Source organism: Melanostigma gelatinosum (genome assembly GCF_949748355.1).
Source record: "Melanostigma gelatinosum genome assembly, chromosome: 13".
Taxonomy (NCBI): Eukaryota; Metazoa; Chordata; class Actinopteri; order Perciformes; family Zoarcidae; genus Melanostigma; species Melanostigma gelatinosum.
Genome location: NC_136646.1, coordinates 15,842,600 through 15,860,203, shown reverse-complemented (window position 1 = coordinate 15,860,203; position 17,604 = coordinate 15,842,600). Strand labels below are relative to the sequence as shown.

The window sequence follows — 17,604 nt, the reverse complement described above, 5'->3', positions numbered from 1 at the left end:
TATATATATATATGTATATATATATACATATATATATATATATATGTATATATATATATATATATATATATATATATATATATATATAACTCCCTTTATTTTGATCAGATACCAACATTTATTTTGAATAAAATCTTACATTCTTTGTTATGGTATTGTCTTTATATATCATCTATAAAAATTCTTGATCCTATACCACAAATTGTTTTGTAGAAAATGCAGCACAAATACAGAAATTACACATTTACAAATCGTGAGGAAGTTAACACACTCAATGCAGACAGATTAGTTCAAGGGCTTGGGACAAAATTGTAGTTTTCGTTAGCTTTTGGGTGCCTATCTAGAAGTTCTCTACCACCCCACAGATACACCGAGAGAGAGCCAATTCATTTCAAAAGAAAATAGGCAAATTGACTTCATCTTGAATCACGAAAACTCACATCTATCTCTGATCAGTCAACATCATATTTACAGAGCTTGGCAGCTAAACCCAGTAGGCTTTATTTGATGCCGTGACAGATTTGTCTCTATTTACTAAGCAACTCAAAGCTCACATAAACTTAGTTTAGCCAGACACACTTACATCAAAGGATTTATCGCAACAAATAAAAGATTTTGGCAGAAAAAGGGCCTTGTGCTTGGGGTGCTCAAAGCAGCCTCAAAACTTCTACGGGAAGCACATTAATACTCCCTTAAATATAAAAGAACAGAGCCCAGCACATGCATATTTATGAGATGTGTGATGTACATAACGCAAAACAAGGAAAGAGCTGCCATCACCACATCTAGTCATAAGAAACTAGAACAGGTCGAGGTTGGAGGTAAGAATAAACATAACAAGTAGCAGCGCAAATCATCAAAAGAATGAGTGCAAGTTTGTTGTACAGACTCCTTGTTGACTCATCTTCCTGGTGATTTTTAAAGTCAAATGACACTAATCAACTTTATTTGCCTATCTTAACTAGTTACTCGATTTGTGTTGGATGAACTTATAAAGTTACTTTTTAATCTTTTTTCTTTTTTAAACACCAACCTACACCTACGAAAAGTATGGAAAATGTACCAATGCACTGGCACTAGGTTAGTCTGTTCTTAAAACGTTGTCTCTTTGGTATAATTGTGTCTGTCCCATTTGGATGAGAAAATTAAATGTATTCCGTCTTTCAAAGACAATATCTTAGTCATTACAAAACAGTTTAACATAAATGAGTCAATGCAAAAATGGCAGATGCGGTGCGATGAAGAGGACAGTAAAGTAGAATTAATTCACAGAGGTTTGCGGATGAGAAGAATCCAGTGTTGCTTTATTTCTTTTCACTAGATGGCCTCTACAAGACCAGTTTTGCTTTTTTTTTTTAAGAAATGCAAATGCGACATCACACCAAGAAAAACAATGTCACATTCTCATAAAGCGCTCTTGGCATGAACAAACAGCAACATTGACAATAAATAAAATGTTGGCGAACAAAATAAAACTTTGTGAACAAAAAAAACACTCAGGATTGCATATAAAACAAGACAAAAAATAGACAAAATGTACTTGGCACAAATTCAATAAAATTAAGTAATTTTCAGATTGAGTGAACCTACTCTATGTCCATTGCTTTGTGAATCTGATTGTCCTTCACAGTTAGCATTGAGTATGTGCATGTACTGTACAAAACATAGACACAGATGAAACACACATGAAACTAAAATAGACTAACTCCAACAAATTGCCCGAACTCAATATCTTACTTTGTCAGTACCTTGACCTTCATTATCACACTCCCGGGTGAACCTTTGCTGCATATGTTTGCATGAAACAAAACTGCAGGTACATGTGCAAGAAACCATTGTCACAATGCTAAGCCAATATGTATGCACATAGTGGAGGACAAGCATTCAATAAGTTACCAGTGATGTCTGATTTGAGTTCAGTACAGGTGCTTGGCATGTGTTCAATTTAAATGAAGGAAATAAAGAGAATAAAAGACACTTTGGTATTTTGTGGATCATAGTGTTGAACTATGCATTCATTTAACACATTTCCAGATCCAGTCTTGTTCTAAATTGATTTGTTTGGACATGATTACAGTGATGCCAGGACACTCATCACACACAAATATTGTGTCAAAAGGTTATACTCATATAATTGATCTTAAATCATTTTTGACCCGTGATTGCAGTCCAGTGGGATCTGCCTTGTGATGATGACCAACTGAGAGGTACATAAATAAAAAGGTGTTTTTAAAATAGGATAACAACAATGCAAAGTAACAGAACACTTTTACAAAAAGCCACATGACCTATTTTTTAAACAGGATGACTCCTCTCTCTCAGAAAGTGAGTCTTCTATTATAGACTTATAGACTAAATCCTTCTTTCTTTGTGCTCTGTCTGTCGGTCTCCGTCTGTCTCAGCAGGGCATATGCAGTGCAACACTAACATCTCCAATCTTGACTTCCCAAAGCAAAGGAAAAATGACGTAATGTATTCTACACCCATATAAAAATAAATCAATCGCAAACATGGAAAGATACATCTCATATATACAATAAACTCCTATATAAAATAGCTTTTATGTACATATAGACAACAGACAACAATACAATAATTGAGCTGTACAATGTGCACCTGAACAGTTAAGACAGGCAAGAGGTACTGAAGTGTATGGCTTGATTGGGAAAAATTCAAAATATTTACAGACATCAACTTTACATCCTTTACATGTTTTCAACTTCCCTGGAATGAAGAGGTCTCTGGAGAGCCCCACGCCTCACTTTCATTTTCCATTCCCTTAGGTAAGGCTACCTTTGAAGAATTGGTCCGCAGAACCTATTCAGCCCCATAATACTTTGCAGTCAAATGCACTCTCAGCTCTCCTTTGGTGACATGTGATCGGAGCAGGAGGCATGAGTCCTAAAACCATTTATGAAGCTGTCTGTCACATGGATCTATTAAAAAGAGATTAGTTTAACGATTGAACTTTGAAGACCCAGACTTTCTTCTATTCCTCATGAAAGGATCAACCAGTTATGGACATCCCCTTCACTTCCACAAAGGTTAGATGCCAATAGACTCCAGTGTGTAACCTCAGACAGCCCTGCTTCGGTGCTGACGTTTAGTCCATGGGTCCTTGAGGCATACCCAAGGTATGTATCTTCCCAGGCTGGAGGGTCTTGTAGGTAAAGTCATGGACTTTTATCCTTCCTCCAAAGGAGTCCTTCAGTAGTGTCCTCATGGAGGTTCAGCACAAGATGGAAACCCCTTCCGTTGTGACCAATTGACCAGCGGTGGGGTCATACGTCCCAGCCAGATAGTAGAGGTTTGGGGAGGTACTGTTCGGCTTCTGATTGCGAGTCAGACACTCGTACTCCTCCCTGCTCACCACCTGGCACTTATGAGAGATTGTCTGGACGTCATTCTCATCCTCATGACACGACTGGTAAAGGGCATGCTGGATAGGGAAAAGACAGGATAAGTTGCATCGTTATATTTAAAAACCAAGAAAGAAAGTGTAATTTAAGACTTCCATTATGCTACAAATGACTAACAGTCCCCATAAAATCGTAACCTCCATCACTGCTCACCTTCCCATCTCGGTGCCTCTTGCCGAGCTTGGTCTCTTCAGGGTGGTAGAACCACTTGACTTTGACCACCATACTGGAGGTCCAGGATTCCCAGAGGTTCTCAATTTGACCTACGTATGGGAGGTTAGGACGTCCAGCTGAAAGGAACACAGCACAATCTCCCACTTTCACTGTGTCTCTGCCTCGCACGATGGCCTTATAAAAAAGCTTCCTGGCCTTGCCTTTCAGACCTCGCCGCTGTGGAAAACCAAACACTTTTATCAATCTTGTCTGAATGATAATGATTATTATTACCTCTCTTGACCTCCAGCTTAGTATTCTAAGCTAACTGCACCGATATTATGAAAGAAAATGACAAATCTTTGCTGCATTGATGCAGTAGAAACTAGTTTATTCTCACCTGTGTGGGGTTTCCTGACCACCTCCACATTTGTCGTCCTGCCATGAATGCAGACATCTTAGGCCTTGGAATAAATGAGGTGTCATCTGGAAGCATCCTAGGTTTCTTCACAAAATCCTTCGATGATTTAGAGGGGGAGCTGGTGCATTCTTTCCTCTTCAGGGACTTGCTGTTGGAGATCTGGTCAGGGGAGTCTCCTTTGGCATTGGAAACAGCCACAGCTTTGGCCACAAAGGAGTGCTGGTGTGGCCTTGAAGACGTGGAAGGTTCAGAAGGTTGCAGGAGGCCCCGGTGGGAAGACATACAACTCTGAAGCATCAATGTAGAACTGTCCTCATCCTCTGAGCTGTAAGAGGAATCATTATCCGAGGAGCACAAGCTGGAACTGGAGATAGACCCTGAAGAGGAGGAGCTTGAAGAACCAGAAGATGATGACGAGACCGAGAGACGAGACAGGAATCGGCCAGCCGTCCCTAGTCCTCCTGAGCCTGCAGCCAGTGCAGCCGTCCTCTCTTCCTCGTCATCATCCAGATCAGAGTAGGAGCTGTGACACTCTCTGTGGGCGCTGAAGCCCAAGTCGCCATATTCGTCCAGACGCAGAGAATAGGAGGGCTTTCTTTGGGGTGTGGTTCCTTTCCGGAGAAGTTCTACCCTGGAGGCACCGCCCTTTTTGTTGTCTTTAACCAGCAAGACTGGGTGGGAGTAAGTCTCTGTCCTGGGCATGCCACTCACACTGGAAGAGCCACCTCGCAACAGCAGAGCTTTGCCGTTCTTTGTCTTGGGGGAGGTCACTCCTTCATGATCTAACTTGACTAAAAACTCATGTCCAGACTTCCTGCTTCTTGGCACAACAAGCTCATCTTGTCTGCGCCTCTGGCCATACGGCCCACTTCTGGGGACCAGAGATAAACCTTGATTTGGCCCTTTGGACTGAGTACAGAAGGAGGAGTAGCCATTTGCAATGCTGCTGAAGGAGTCCACCTCAAAGGAGCTGCTGCTGAAAAGGCCGTTGGCAGGGGTGGAGGCCAGTGGCTGGGTCCTAGCCAAGGGGAAAAGGTCATCTTCCGTCCCTCTTAAGGCTTTCCTGGGTGCCCCATTGAGCTCAAACAGGTTGTCGGACGACCTCTTCCTGGTGTTGCCCAACGAAGGCCAACCCAGAAAAGGTGAAGGATTTTTATTGGCATTCTCAGCCTGCTGTTGCTGCTGCTTTTGTTTTTTCCCAGAGCCCTTTGGTCTGCCTAGAATGAACAAAATATGTCATGTTATTTTAGCAATACAATGTCAATTATGAAACATCTCTCATTTGCACATACTGTGCACTGACCAGTTTATTCGACACACCTTCAAGTCCTGTTGTCGTAAAAGTTAATGTTGACATTGTGTCAAAGATGTGTTGATTCAACTGTGTGGTGATTTTTTTTTTGTCCACCAACTCATTTATATGGACGGTGTAGACGCAATATTAGAAATGTCTCTCAATATCATACATATGTCCAAAACAACACCATCAATAACTAAACAGTCACAGAAATCCCCACATTTGAAATAAACATCTCCTTGAGTTTGAACAAAAATGTAACATGATAAACTTAACATAATATAATAATATATGCAAGGCTATTGCACTGGTTTGCACAACTGAGCAGTGTACAAACCCAAACCTATAAAGCCCATTTTCAATTCCAGCCAAGAACCCAGGGTTTTTGGAGATGGCTAAAATGTCAGGTTAAATCCAAATTTCTTTTTTTTAAATAAAATGACACATGAGACATTTGGAATATTTCCATTTGATGTCGTGATGCAGCAATAAAAACATTTTTCTTTCAATTAGGTTTCAGAGGTTAATTGTTACCTGGTCTTCTTTTGTGAACAGCTGGAGTTTGGCTGTGAGTTAAAGTATTGATAATGTTGTATCTGTCATAAGGCCGGTCACTGAGAGGGGCCTGCTCCAGACTATAACTTCTCTTAACCTTGGCCGCGCTGGGTATCAGCAGGGCAGGAGATGACTCCACACCTAAGGACAAGGGGCAGATGATTATTAGCATTATCTTACAGGTAGACAAAACTGTGCAACATGAAAGGGAAAATTCCCATTTACAAAGAGAGGAGACACCCACAGTGAATCTGGTATCCTGGAGGCAGCAGGCGGATGTTTGGGAGAGAAATCTTCCCCCTGTCTCCATCATCAAACTCTATCATCACTCCTCCTTGCTTCCCTTCATCAGATGAACCACCTCCAAGAGACAAAAATGCAATTCCTTAGGTGAGCAGGAATATTAGCAAATGCAAAAAAAAAAAATAGTACGTAGATATGACTAAATATCTCGATGAACATACAGAGGGTAGAACAGGAAAAAGCTGCTGTCTCACCTTTGCGAACGTAGCCTGGGTATAAGCAGCGCGAGCGTTCGCTCCAGTAAGCACACACCCTGGTTCCTTCACTGAGCATAGTCTCTGACTCTGGCCGTACATCCAGGACCTGAAGGCCAGACCAAAACATAATTAAGATTCATTACAGGCTGCGCACACACACGCGCACACACATAAAAACAGTGTGATGGCCATAGATCATTGTGCATGGGCAGTCACTGTGCCACATTTCCAAGCGGCACTTATCTCATGCCAATGTGCCAGTCAGGGCTGAAAAGAACGGAAGCCATGATGCAGTAAATTCTGACTTGCTGAGTAATACTAAAGAGGGCCTGAATAGAGGGCTTGTGATTGCAGGTTGCCAGATCCTCCCTCCAACAATGCAGGCAGCCCCAGCATCCGCCACTCACTGGGGGCTCTTTCAGGTTGCTTTCATTTACTGTTGCCATGGCGAGGGACCCTTTGACTGATGAGGTGTGGATGTGTGCATGGTGGGGGGGGGGGGGGGGGGGGGGGAGTGGAGTAGGAGCACGGTGAAAATCCTGGGCGTTGGTGTCTAAGTCAAATAAATGGCTTTGGGGCTAACTTAAAGACAAGATAGTGGAAGTATGGCATAATTAGGACCAGCTGCTATCTGATCAGTGTTTAAATAAGACCAAAGTTGCCAGAAGGGCTTTGTGTAGCACTGACGGGAGAATGAGTGAGCTTATATGGAAGAGAGAAGGAGGAGACAAGTGATCCCGATAGTAAACGGATGAATATACGTGCGATGTTCCACTGCAGAACAATGGGCACTTGATGAACACTGATCTTGTGGACAGTTCAATGCTACCGTAACACTTGGCCAATAGAAGTATAGAAACAATCATTTCAGTGCTCTTAGACAAACAAAAACCTTACACAGCTCACTTCTATACGTGCTACACTTCTGCATAACCAAAAGGAAATTCCATTGCTTATAGTCTATAAATTGTGTAGAGTTGTGCTCATTTCAAAATAATCACGACTTTATCACTAATAACTTTAGATCACAAAACATTCAAAATGATGTCCAAGTTATCAAGTCCTTTTGGCAACTTCTCCTTTCCCCTATTAGAATGATGTAAATCCATTCATTCAAGGCACAATTGTGCCAGTTAAACTCTGCTCTACTCCTCCGGGGTCGTCATCGCTGGACAATTGAGCGCAAACACAACATCCTGCGCCCTGTTTGGCACCAGTGAAGACTTATGTCCACAGTTGGAGAAATGTGGGTATGATGGCTTTGCGTTAGGTGACCCAGCTGTTGTTAGTGCTGTTATAGCCATCCTCTCAGTAAAAAAAACAAAAAATGGGATAAAGGTCACCTGCTGCAGTCAACAATACAACTCCAGTCTGGATGCAAAGCACCCCAGGGAGCACATATCACCTAAATGCAAATGAACACCAGCCATGAATGTGCTACAATGTATAATTATGTCTCATTACATGGATGACTTACATACACTGTAATTGTATCTTAATTAGCATATGAGTGAGAATTACAAATCCAAACAGTCTTGTGGTTTGGGTAAAAGAAGAATCTTAACAGACCCAGGTGCGACTGAAAAACTAAAGGGACTAATAATTTGATTGTGGAATATGGATACAATATAATATAATGTGGACACTTTTTAATCATTCCAGGTCATCATTGACTCTTATTGATCTGAGCCTTGAAACAACTGTTATGAGGGAGATATAAAGTTCACGTCATCTTCCATTTAAACTCAGAAATGTGAATGAATCCAGGTGTTAGAGGGATTATCCCACCCACACACAGAGCTGGGTTTAACGGATATCCACAGATACTCACATACACAAACCCAAAGACCCTGCCTCTCATGTCTTCATATGCATTTAAGAGGTTTAAATGGCCTCAATGACCCTGAGAGACAGTCAAGGGATGTTTGAAGAGAGAAAAGGGAAGGGACTGGCAGAGCTACAGAGAGGCTGGAAGGCTATGGAGAATTACAGAGGGTGAGAAGGATGTTTAAGAGAAATAGAAGTGTTGCGTGACCCAGAAGACCAAACAACTGATGGGTTTTCCTGTAACACAGAGTGTTTTAGTGCAGCGAGGTGAACTTACAGCTTCCTGTAGCAGCTGCTCCAATGAATAGATTCTTGGGCGGTTTCCTCTTTCACCGTCGACAACAATGCTGAAGCTAGAGGAGAAAAGCACAGCAGAAAGAGAAAAATACATTTTCAGATGCTTGTATTATGCTTGCCTGGCTCCCATGTCATGTGTTACTCCCACTCTGCTGTTGTTAAAGCATCTTTTTGCTGCCTGAGCTGGAGGTGCCGTATTGATACTCAGAGCGTAGGAATGGGACGATGTAGGATTTGTAAGAGAAGGAAGTGGTAAAGTCATCTTTTTTTTTATTTTTTTTTATCCCAAAGATGCCTACCCCAATACACCATGTATGCATGGTTTCTTTTGTCGTGTGTTGATGTCTGGAAGGATGTGCTAGCCTCAAGGCGTAATTCATCAATTTCCCACCACCTCCAGCCATGTCTCAGCTTTTAGAAATGCCACTTTGTGCTCATGTACAGAATGAACACTGACACAAAGGTGTAAACATGTCACTGTCATTTGAAAGACTGAAGTGATCTAAGAGCCCTTTCACATCTACGTTGTTTGGTCCGATCCAAATGTGAAAAGGCCTTAAGGTATTAAAATAAATGACATATGCGTGTTGAAAAACACCATAACAGATCACTTGAACCACTGCATGCGAGCTTACATGTCCGGTAGTTCCAGTGTGTGGACTCTGGCAGCGTATAGAAGCTCGTCGTCTTTGGAGATCAGCACCTTAAGTCCATCGGTTAAGAGTTCTTTGGTCAGGACACAGTTGGGCACTGCATCAGGAAAACGCAAACATCACATTTAATATTTCTCAACATCACTGAAACTGGTCTGCTGCTTGAAACACCGTTACAAGATATCCGGTGTTATCTCTGACCTGCAGGGATTTTGTTGCCGTACGAGCGGCTGTTGTCCTCCTCTTCTTCCGAGAAGCTGCTGCCATCCATCTGAAAGCCCTCATCCGCCGCAAAGCTCTCCAGCAGCCGACTCACTGCTCGTCCCTTTGGCTGTGAAACACACCAGAAGGAACGCACAGAAGAATAAATGAATGCAGGAATGGATAAGAAAATAAACGTGGAGATGGAAAGTGTGATAGAAGAAAGAAGAAATTGTTTAGCATGCTACTCAAAGTAGCAATTAACCGCAGGGGACTTCACAGTGCATGTTCTATCTCCTATCAGTAGCCATTTCTTCACTCCCGTCACAGCAGAAGGTGTGAGCCACCCCCTTCCCACATCTTCTCTCTCATGCTCTCCCCCCCTAAGATTACTCAGCAGGAGGTTGAGCTATGTGCAATGTGCTAAGTACTTTTAATAGTTCTACAGTAACCGTCCTCAGGGTGAGAAATCTAGGACAGTAAGACATTACCAGAATTCTTAATAGAATATATGAAGACATTTTTTGGCGGTTTCCTGAGTGCGGATTGAGAGCTTTTTATATTCGCCAGTACCTGCTGGTCCTTGTTCCTTCGCCCCCTGCTGCCCTCCTCACTCTGTGAAGATGGGCCCCCGACTGACCAGCAACTTCTCCTCTGTTGAAGACGACATACGGATGTAAAAGGTGAGTGGTGAGAGCGTGACAAAGCTTCATGCGCACTCTGGTTATGGTCCATTTGTGCACAAACATGATCAAAAAAAGACGATATGTGCAGAATAGTTTGCACAATTCAAGTCTTTTGAAGGTATGAATTATTAGTTTGAGGGAACGTGTTAATGATATGAATTATTTATATGTCAAAATGATTTCTGCTCACCTTATTGATTGCTCCTCTCAACATGGTGCTCTTGCGGGTCGCCCTCTTTAGCCTCTCACTGGTGGTCGGGAAGGTGGCCAGTCCCATGCTCCTCCGGTAGCGGTTGCCTCTGGTCCCAAGGCTGCCCCACCGAGGCTCCTTAGACCTGGGTCCACATGGCCTTCTAACCCCTTCGGACCGGTGATCGTCACGGCGGTTTTTGACTGCAGTGGCCAGGCCCAGCCTGCAGGGGGGCTTCTTCTTTACTTTGACCTCCCCTTCGGCTCCAGACAGACTCTGGGAGCCTGTGGAGTTCAGTTCAAGAAACAGATTTAGACCAAGCTAACAAGCCAGAAGGAGAAACACAAAACAGATGTTTCCCATGAAGATGCGGGGCAGCTTTGTTGACTTATAAAGCAGTTTCAAAGGACCGTCTTACCATAAAGCTCCTGTCTCTGTTTTTTGTTCCTGGCTTTCTGGTTAGCCTCCAGTTTTACAACAGATGAGGGACTCGGACCGATCACGGAGGAGCTAGAAGTGACTTCTCGGGGGGGTTGGGCTCGGTAGTCTCGACCTTCATCAGTATCATAACTGCCTTCTTCTTCTTCCTCTTCTAATAGAAAACGCAAATAAGTCATTACCAGCCAGTGAAGTTATTTAACGTACTACTTACCCTCAATCAAAACCCACAGGCACGTCATTAGCATTTAAGTAAATCCTTTAACTGTTCATAGAAGTGATGTATCAGGTGCTTTGCCTCGGTGGTATTTCCTGGTGTGAACCCACATGCTACGGAGAGAATGTGCAAGGGAGTGTAGGAGTGAGTTTGTGTGTGTTTGTCACTGCATTTTCTCAAGCAGCTCTTTGACCCAGTCTGCTATAGTCTCCCGGGCCGTCAAACCCTCTCACAGGCAAGTGTCCACAGCTGTGGCTGCACATCGAGCCCAGACCGGCCAACAAGGCCGATCACTGAGGTGTCGACTGTCCGTTACAAGACATCCATCAACACCTATTTACTCAGGTTGGACTGACTTTAAATAACAAATGAACAGGAAGGTACACTGGACTTAAGAGGGTACTAGATTCAATGTGTTGGTGGCATTACCAGAAAGTCAAACGTTGTTTCTTCATTTTTAACTTAAAACTGTTTTCTGTAGCATTTTATGTCTATTTAGGGTCAATCACACCAGGGTCTTTCTTACAGTTAGGAGGACACTGTTGATTACTACTGAGCCATATTGGGCTGCTGTGACCAGTTCCATGACCCATCACGATGCAAGGCTCATAGCCAGCTCTCTGTAGTCACTGACTCACCTTGATCAGAAGAGCCACTCTCTGCGGGGGAGCTCTCTCCCTCCTCCATTGCGTCATGTCTCTGGCCACAGTGATCTCTCGCTCTGGGCTGGCTCAGACGGGACAAGCCCTGTGTCGGGGTAGCGGATCCCTTTTTACGTCCATGGCACACAAGTCCAGTCCAGCTCTCTTGGGGGCCACTGTCCACACTGGCTGCTGAGAAAGTTTGCAAAGCCGGTCACAAATCTAGGTTAAGAATAGTATTTTAGGGATTAAACAGTGTGAAAGTGAAAACTAGGGATGCTCCGGTACCAATACTGATATCAGGCCAATACAAACTAAAATAGCTGGATCGGATATTGGCAAAAACGTTAAGAAAGCAATGTTTCAGTCAAGCCTGATGTTGCCTCACACAAAAGAATGATCCTTGTCACTTCCACACAGTGAGGCATATCGCTTAATGATTAAACCCGGGTATTGGATTCGGTACTTGGTATCGCCCGATACCAAAAGTCCAGGTATCGTTATCGGGGCTGAAAAGGTCGGATCACCCCTCGTGAAAAAACAGCACATTGTGCTCAATAAAATAACACAACACAAGGCACAATCAATGCTGCGATTGCCAGTCTCTACCTGTGTCACTTTGTCCGCCAGACTCTCGCCTGGACTCGGCTTTGCTCGGGCCCTGGCTTCTGTATCCATGCTTGGGGTTGGAGTTGCAGGGCGAAACCTCCTTGTCCCTGGAGCCCGTCCCTGAGAGAATCTTTTTACACTGGGCTTTTTGTTTGAGCTGAGTCACATCACTGGCCAGCTTTGAGCTGAGCATGCTGTGAAGACTGCTTTTTCTGCAGCCCTGTGCTTTTATCTGCTGCAACGGAGAGAGATGAGAGAGAGCCAGTTACACTCCCGGTCACAGCAGCCGCAAAAGCATCAGAACGTCAGAGGGAGAGGGCTCTCGCTTGCTCACTCACAGAAGAAGAAAAAGGAACAGTAGAAGCCCCAATGAAAAAGATATTAATATGGAGAGCAGCGGATTTGACTCCTGAGGGTAGCACCTAATTAGAAATAGTGTGCAACAAAGGAATATATCAAACGCAAAGAAACAAAGAGAGCCTCTTTCATTTCTAGATGCATAGAGGACAAAAGGGAGGAGGACAAGGGGACCCTGACCTGTGTGCTGCTGAGCCGCTCAAAGCCTCGACTGGACAGCCTCTTCTTCCTTCTCTGGCTGTCACCGCCCCCTCCTAGGTCCTCAGGCGACAGTGCAAGCCCCGCCCCCATCGACCTGCCAGTCAAAACAAGGGAGAGGCATTCATTAGAGAAGAATGGCAGTGGTTTGAAAGAAAAGAAGGGGGGGGGGGGGGGGGGTAGGACATCACAGGGGAAAACAGAGTTGAGTCACCTCTCTGTGGGATCTAATGAGTCTCCTTTCTATGTCTGATGAACATAATGATAAAAAAAATGACACGGAGAGCCCAGTGTCTGAACCACACACTTGAAAAATTGGGATCTAACAAGGAACCTGGGATTGTTTGAGGGCAGTGTGGCATAAGAAGCCTTAACGCTTCATCTAGGGAGTGTCTGTGCAGCATATGAAGCACTTCATAGCTTTGAAAGACACACTGAATGGTTGGAAGGCATTGCATTTGTATGCTGCTCTATTGTTCTCAGTGAATATCATAGCTCTCCAGTTGCATTTTCATATCACTGAGGCACACTCTTTTCCCCTACACTGAGCAGCATCACAGGCCAACCACTCTAAATGCCCTTGAATTTCTCTCTGGAAGTCTGCCCACAGACCACACCGACGTGAGCCAGGCCGTGCTCGAACACAAGATTAACTTCCCCTCTCCCAGTGTGCGTGCAGCCTCGGAAATCAGTCTCATTTACAGAGTAAGCGTGGTTTCAATGTGAAGTAGATAAATAAGGCACGTTTAGAGTGTCATGTTAGTTCTTTGTTGGCATATTCTACCACGTACAACACATTGTTTGCGATCAAATGTGCGTGCTTCTTCTTTTTATTCATTTTTTTGCACGTTAGGCCTCGATTGTGTGTAAATCTCGTTCATTTGTAACAGAATGAAGGCGATTGCCGGGCAGTGGGACTGTCTGCCCACTGACTGACAGGAGAGTGACAGAGGTGGCAGTGAAGTGCGAGTTGTCCCTCTGAGGCAGACCCCGCCACGGCTTGCCTTCCGCTGCTGACAAACACAATGTGACAGAGTCCCTCCCCTCGTTGGGGGGGCTGGTGGGGCTGAGCGTACAGTGACTAATTAAACAAAATTGATTAACAGGGTTTGCTGGCTAGCAGCAACTCTCTCCAGCCCCCCCATCAAAGCAGCACCACAAAGGACCCCAGCGCTTTACCCACGGGAATAACAGAGGCACACGCAGAAACAAACAATGCCTGCATAAATGCTCATGAGCACAGCTGCATCCATACCGAATTGCTCAGATGCATAGAATGCGCAGGCAGGGAGGCTCGGATTTATCGCCCACTAAAACACCACCACACACACTCCCTGTGGTTCAAGCCAAATAAGGAACGGAAGGAGATACTAAAAGGCTGGGCTGTTACCCACTGACCCACTGCCCTCCATCACAGCACCCTAGCGTCAGCATCTTGTAGTGGCATGAGTGGCAGGTGCAGTACATGCTTTTACATAACCCTGTCATGTAACGCAACATGGGGCTAATCAGTCCCCAGTCTGCCCGTTCCTTGTTCAGATGTGTCATGTCATTCTCTGCTGCATTGTACAACATGCACACACACACACACCCGTAGAAACAAAAGGGTGTACACCTGGCTGCCTTGAGGAAAGGTACTCGAGCTGAGGCTCACATTTGAACAGAATAGAGCTGTGGTTGCCAAACATTTTCTCTTTGGCCGCTGCTGAACCGTGCATCCTATATTTTGTCACGTCGCAACACCCCTTTTATAACCCCGCGCCCCCCAGTTTGGGAACCACTGGAATAGAGCGACAGACTGCGGTTTACTGTACCGTAGCCTGAAGAAGACCCCACAACCCCCGATGTCGGCCCCCACCCTCCCTCACTCCAGTGCACTTGGCTGCAGGGCCCCGGCCCGTTACCCTTTCATTTGGGTGTCATTGTCACCCAGCGTCAGCGTCCCCACTCCGATCAGTGCTGGCCTGGCGAGGGGGCAGGGGCACATGGGTGGAAGGAGAGCAGAGGTGACACCGCAGAGGGGCAGCTGGGAACACGGTGGACTGTTGCCCAGAAACCACGGTGCGAAAAGGAGAGAGAAGAGAAGACGGAGCGAGGGGGAATGCTGCGAGGTGACATTTAGTGCTCTAAGCCCTTCCAAACCCTGATGACAAGGCTAATTGAAGCCTGACAGAAAACCTTTATCCCCTAGACCCTCATGGTTTATCAGTTCCCCCACCTCCACCAAACTGCCCAGGCACCCCCTGTTTTGACAAAAGCTGACGCTTGCACTTGTTAAAATGTCATCAACACATTTGGAGATAAAGTAAGGTCCTTGTTTCTTGAATATCCTCCAATCTGTATCCTCGATTATCTGTCTCCCTCTCTAGTTTCATTCCCAGAGTGCCCGGACTGTCTGACCATCATGTCATCCTTTGGACCCCCGGTGACCCCGTGGGGCTGTAATGGCAGTAGTGTGTCACATCCCTCTTGCTGGGACAGATTACAGGAGAATTCACAGTACTCTAATTACATCCTCTGCCTGTCATCCACCCCAGCAGCCAGCCCCCCCCCCCCCCCGAACCCCGCATAGCTAAACTCAACATGCACTACAGTAATGCCACTGAGATTTAAGATTAGCGGTGATGAAGCCTAATAACACCTGCGAGCAGTTTTTTCGGTATGTGTAGTCCATATGTCATGCACACATGAATATTCTGCACAAGCAGACCTTCACACAACTGACACTTATTATGCCGTTATACAATTAATGCCAGTGTTGATTCGATTTGAAAGGGTTCAAGTCGACTTCCTTGAATGGTTTAGCTGTGTGTTCTCCCATTTCCTGTTCATGCCAATGAGCGGACGTCCCTGTATGTCAGTGATACAAAAGGGCTTATCAGGCAAGACTGGACTATAGCCAGCCAGCGTAGACGGGCTGAGTGACACTCACTTGACTTTTCTTTGGCCCTCAGACGAGGACACTGGACCTGTGGTGAGGGTGGGTTTCCGCTTCCTTGGCCGCCCCGGTCCTCGTCGAGCTGGGCTGCGAGGTGTTTCCTCCTTCCTGCTCGCACACGCAGATGCAGACAAAAAGAGAGAGGGGAAGTCTGAGATTCTGCACATATCTGAAGTCAAAAAGGTTGCAAAAGCAGCAAAGAACACAGAAAGGAACCCTCTGAAAGCTAGAAGCAATTGTGTTGAAATTGATATTACTTTTGAAATCTCTGAATGCACAACAAGTGGATATGAGCTGAAGGGAAAGGAGGATAAAGTCACACTCACTGATGATCGTGCTTCCTCTGAAGTTTGGCCATCTCCTTTTGCTTCTCTTTGTAGCGACGCTGTAGCTCAGCCAACTTCACACGCATTGCAAGCTCGGGACCGTCCATGGTCTCCATGCTACCTTTTGCCGGGCACACCTGCGGTATCATTGGTGGTTATTTTCAACATTATTAACATCCTCAAAAAAAGCAAGAAAAACACATTCTTCAGCAGATTATCTATTCATTTATTTAAATTTAAAAAAAGGATTAAAACCCGATATGAACTTTGTGCTTTGAGGCAATAACGCTGCAGTCTTACCGGTTCATTGCGAGGTGTCCAACTGCATTTCCTGCGTAAATTGAGGATCCTGCGAGCTGGGAAGTGTTGCCCTGAACCCGTACTGCTGCCCTCCTGGGAGCCCATCTCCAGAGCACGGGCTGCGGCCAGGGTAGCAAGGCTCTGGAGGTCAAACATCAGAAACTCCTCTTCTGTTAAGGGAAGAGAAGAGGAGTCATGTCAAAGTAAACGACAACGATTTTGTTCATGCAAGCTCATTACTAAACTTGCATGTGTGGCTTATTATTTCAGCAGCATCTTGTGATATAGCGAATAGTGAGGAAGAAAGAAATGTAAGAAATTGGGCACATTAGACCAGTATGAGGACGCAGCAGCATGCCGTTTCAGAGGTCATATCAATGTGGACTCACCAGATGCTGCTATATTAGTGGCCATCTGGGCCAAACTCTTCATATATAGCCCTACCTGCCTGTGGCACTGCACGGACTCTCTGCCCTTTGAGCTAAAGGCTGAATATCAGGGGCTGCAGTTTAGTCACGGAGGAAAAAAAAACATGCAATTTTGTTTACAAACATAACAAAAATACAGATTCTTCTCACTTGTTTCAGTACTTGTTTTGGTGAAGACTATTGTTGTGACTCGACATGTGCCACTTCCATGCGCTGTCAACAATATCGCATCACAAAGACAACATCACTGCCTCTAGAATCAGTTGATGATACCCTTTTTTATAGAAGCCTCTTTTGGGAGCATTTAAATGCATTAGGATGCTGTGGTACACACAAAACATCCTTTTGCATGAATAAAAAATTAATAAATAAAGAAAAAAAAACGTGACGCTTTGAAAAACAAGGAAGCTTTTAAAGGCACTTTAAAACAATGGGGTCTAATTAGCCAGGCAATGCTCCAGGGTGCTGAAAACATTGACTGCTTTTGTGATTACACACTAACTTCCAGTAACGGTGTGTGGGGGAGAGAGGGAAGCCAATTGGTTTGTCTCTTTTTTCCCTTTTTGTGAAAATGTGTGTGTTTTTAATGCGTGTGCGCGCGTTTGTGCACACGTGTGGATCAAACGGCGGTGGGATGGAGAGACAGAGAGACAGCTCCCTGAGGAAAGCTAGAAGGGAAAGAGAGGGAGTGAGGAAGGGAGGCGCACACCCCTCACTAGTAGTTCAGCCCTGTCCTCCTGCTTCTTCTCCCTCTCTCTCTCTCTCTCTCTCTCTCTCTCTCTCTCTCTCTCTCGCTCTCTCTCTCGAGGCCTTTGCATCGTTAGAACAGCCTTTTAGAAAGTAAAAGTGCCTTTAACACACCAAAGAAGAGAAACGGCAAGCAGGTATGCAGACAGCCTCTCTGGGGACGTGTTTCGAATCCACCAGAGGCTCTCGAGACCAGTAGGAAGAGA

At 44.8% G+C, this 17,604-nt stretch overlaps 1 protein-coding gene across 1 annotated transcript in view; it reads right to left on the bottom strand.

The window, feature by feature from the left end:
• Nucleotides 1-1,283: 1,283 nt before the first annotated feature.
• The window catches only part of bahcc1a (BAH domain and coiled-coil containing 1a), a gene marked incomplete at its 5' end in the record, with an annotated part of 55,652 nt that continues 39,331 nt past the window's right edge, over nt 1,284-17,604 (bottom strand). The window contains 18 exons of the mRNA XM_079281982.1: nt 1,284-3,439; nt 3,573-3,809; nt 3,973-5,210; nt 5,825-5,986; nt 6,090-6,206; nt 6,343-6,451; nt 8,450-8,525; nt 9,105-9,219; nt 9,324-9,453; nt 9,897-9,977; nt 10,200-10,483; nt 10,618-10,791; nt 11,493-11,687; nt 12,105-12,339; nt 12,642-12,756; nt 15,592-15,705; nt 15,924-16,060; nt 16,224-16,393. Coding sequence (XP_079138108.1) covers nt 3,230-3,439; nt 3,573-3,809; nt 3,973-5,210; nt 5,825-5,986; nt 6,090-6,206; nt 6,343-6,451; nt 8,450-8,525; nt 9,105-9,219; nt 9,324-9,453; nt 9,897-9,977; nt 10,200-10,483; nt 10,618-10,791; nt 11,493-11,687; nt 12,105-12,339; nt 12,642-12,756; nt 15,592-15,705; nt 15,924-16,060; nt 16,224-16,393 — 3,899 coding nt within the window. The 3' untranslated portion in view covers nt 1,284-3,229. The remainder of the gene's footprint in view (nt 3,440-3,572; nt 3,810-3,972; nt 5,211-5,824; nt 5,987-6,089; nt 6,207-6,342; nt 6,452-8,449; nt 8,526-9,104; nt 9,220-9,323; nt 9,454-9,896; nt 9,978-10,199; nt 10,484-10,617; nt 10,792-11,492; nt 11,688-12,104; nt 12,340-12,641; nt 12,757-15,591; nt 15,706-15,923; nt 16,061-16,223; nt 16,394-17,604) is intronic.